Below are 2,239 nucleotides of genomic sequence, written 5' to 3' on the forward strand. Positions count from 1 at the left end.
CAGACATTCCCCTTTGACATCACTTCCTGTTATTTCACATGCAAATATCTCAACAACTGTTCATCTGAACAATGTGAAATTTGTTTTCTAAAATGTTAATAATGTTGTCTTTCCAAAAATGCATTCACTTAGAAAAAAATGATGTCACAGGCACTTTAAGTTTAAAACTGACTGCTAAGAATGTTTCTGCTATAGTTAGATATGGATAAAAACARTTGGTCTGTTAGCAATATTCGAATACTTCAACCAAAAATACTTTGGTTTATGAGTTTCTGCCAGTTTGCATTTTTTCGTCATTATGAAATTGGTCTTAATTTAATTTCACTTGGCATTAAAGAGTCTTAAAAGGTCTTAAATTTAACTTGCCTTAAACTGTAGGAACCCTGGTTAAGTTTCCCCACTCTGTCAAAAGAACATGTTTATTTTGTCCATGTGGCACTTGGGAGCAATGTCACTACTGGCCTTACAACGTGGCAGTGAATTTAAGTTTGTTTATGTTTGACTGTTGGCGTCTGGTTGCATGTAAACAAATTACATCACTGTAAATATCTCACTCCAAGTTGATAGTTCTATGTCATCAGAGAGCTTTGTTTTGATCTGTGTGCTGAGTATTGATTTATTTTTGGCTTTGTTTTACTAGACCCACATTATTTGCAAAGAAATGGAACATTCCCAGCAAGTTGTGGTGCATGCATGCATGGGTTGAGTGTTTTTAAAAATGACCATTCAGCGTTTCTGAAATTAAACAACATTACCGTAAAACAGCACATGACCATAACAGTGAACGTTATCAGGCTAGTATGTATATAGATTTTAAATGTTTCATCTAAATATGGGGTGTATCTCCATCTTTAATCAATATCATATTTGTTTAATGTGGTAGCAAAGTGTCTGCATCTGGAGATGAGGAGAATAAGAWTGGAACAAATTGCTTAGGAGAATATATTTACCCTGCTGAACAATCCAGCAGTAAAAAAAACAACAAAAAAAACAGATTTATTAAACATTAGAGAAAGCATCATTGACCAGTTTCTGCTGTCACACGTGTCAGAAAAACAAGATAAATGAAATTTCAAACACTGGATTACAAACAGCTGTGGTCAACAATAGTACTTAACACATAATCTGATCTCAAAATGCTAAATATTTGACACATTTACTTCTATATTCACATCCATAGATCAAATAAATYATTAACTCTCTGCCGCTCATGACAAGAAACTTTAGTTTCAAGTTTACATTGACTGAGTAAGACCTGCTTCACTGTCCAAAAAAGTAAGTTACTTGTTTTATTGCAATAATAAAGCTGGTACTTTAGTAGAAAAAAACGTGTTTTTTTAAAAGATGGAAATCAGTCAAAATTTTAAGCAAGATCTGCAAACTAACAATAAAAATAGTGAGTCTTCTGTTGAAGTTTGTTCAGTTAACTAACAAGTTGTCATTATTCAAAACTGAAGAAATGGGTCACATGTACTTTATAAATTTTTAATGAATATTTTACTTAGTTTTATTGTGACACTGTTGTCAAATWATCAAAGTCCACAAATGCTGACTTTGCTTAATTTAGTTGCTGAAACTGTCACACTTTTTAGTACTTGTTGTCTTACAGTAACTTCAATGCCAATAAGAAACAAAGGAAAATATATATAGACATAAAACTATTTCCTTTGTGTAAATGAGCATTAATGCAAGGTATTTCTCTGCATTATTTGCTGAATTGTTGAACATTTTTCGTTGTTCTAGTTTTAATAAAGAAGCAGCAGCAGACGTCTGGTTCAGTTCATGTTGAACAACACTTGACCGTGAGCTCACACTTTGTGAGAATCCATTTGATTTTGTTTTACCTGCACTGTTTGCATGTTTCCAGGTGGTGGTGCTGGTGTTTCATTGGGGCAGTGGAGTCCTGGATCAACATGACCTGCTCATCAGTAAACCAGTGTCTCACTGGACTCCAGAAGAGGTCGTGTCGTGGCTGGAGGACCTGGGTCCATGGACCGARCTCTACAGGAAACCTTTCCAGCAGGAGAATGTTAATGGAAGGTTAGATACATTATTCTTTCATGTCCTGCATATAAAACATGCAGATTTTTGACGTCCTACCTAGGGCTGCAACAACGAATCGATAGAAATCGATTATTAAAAGCCCTCCTCTCGGGCCAACGTGTAAAAACCCTCCAGTTTTTTTCCTGACTGAGGCTCAAAGTTATTTGTTGAGCAGCAAAAAGGGTCAGGACGAAGG

At 35.1% G+C, this 2,239-nt stretch overlaps 1 protein-coding gene across 1 annotated transcript in view; it reads left to right on the top strand.

Annotated features, from left to right (window-relative positions):
- LOC106522708 (bifunctional apoptosis regulator) overlaps nt 1-2,239 on the top strand; it is a gene marked incomplete in the record, with an annotated part of 10,154 nt that overhangs the window by 4,915 nt on the left and 3,000 nt on the right. The window contains 1 exon segment of the mRNA XM_014015838.1: nt 1,868-2,040. Within this exon segment, the coding sequence (XP_013871292.1) occupies nt 1,868-2,040 (173 nt within the window).

Source organism: Austrofundulus limnaeus, unplaced genomic scaffold (genome assembly GCF_001266775.1).
Source record: "Austrofundulus limnaeus strain Quisiro unplaced genomic scaffold, Austrofundulus_limnaeus-1.0 Scaffold135, whole genome shotgun sequence".
NCBI classification, from domain to species: domain Eukaryota; kingdom Metazoa; phylum Chordata; class Actinopteri; order Cyprinodontiformes; family Rivulidae; genus Austrofundulus; species Austrofundulus limnaeus.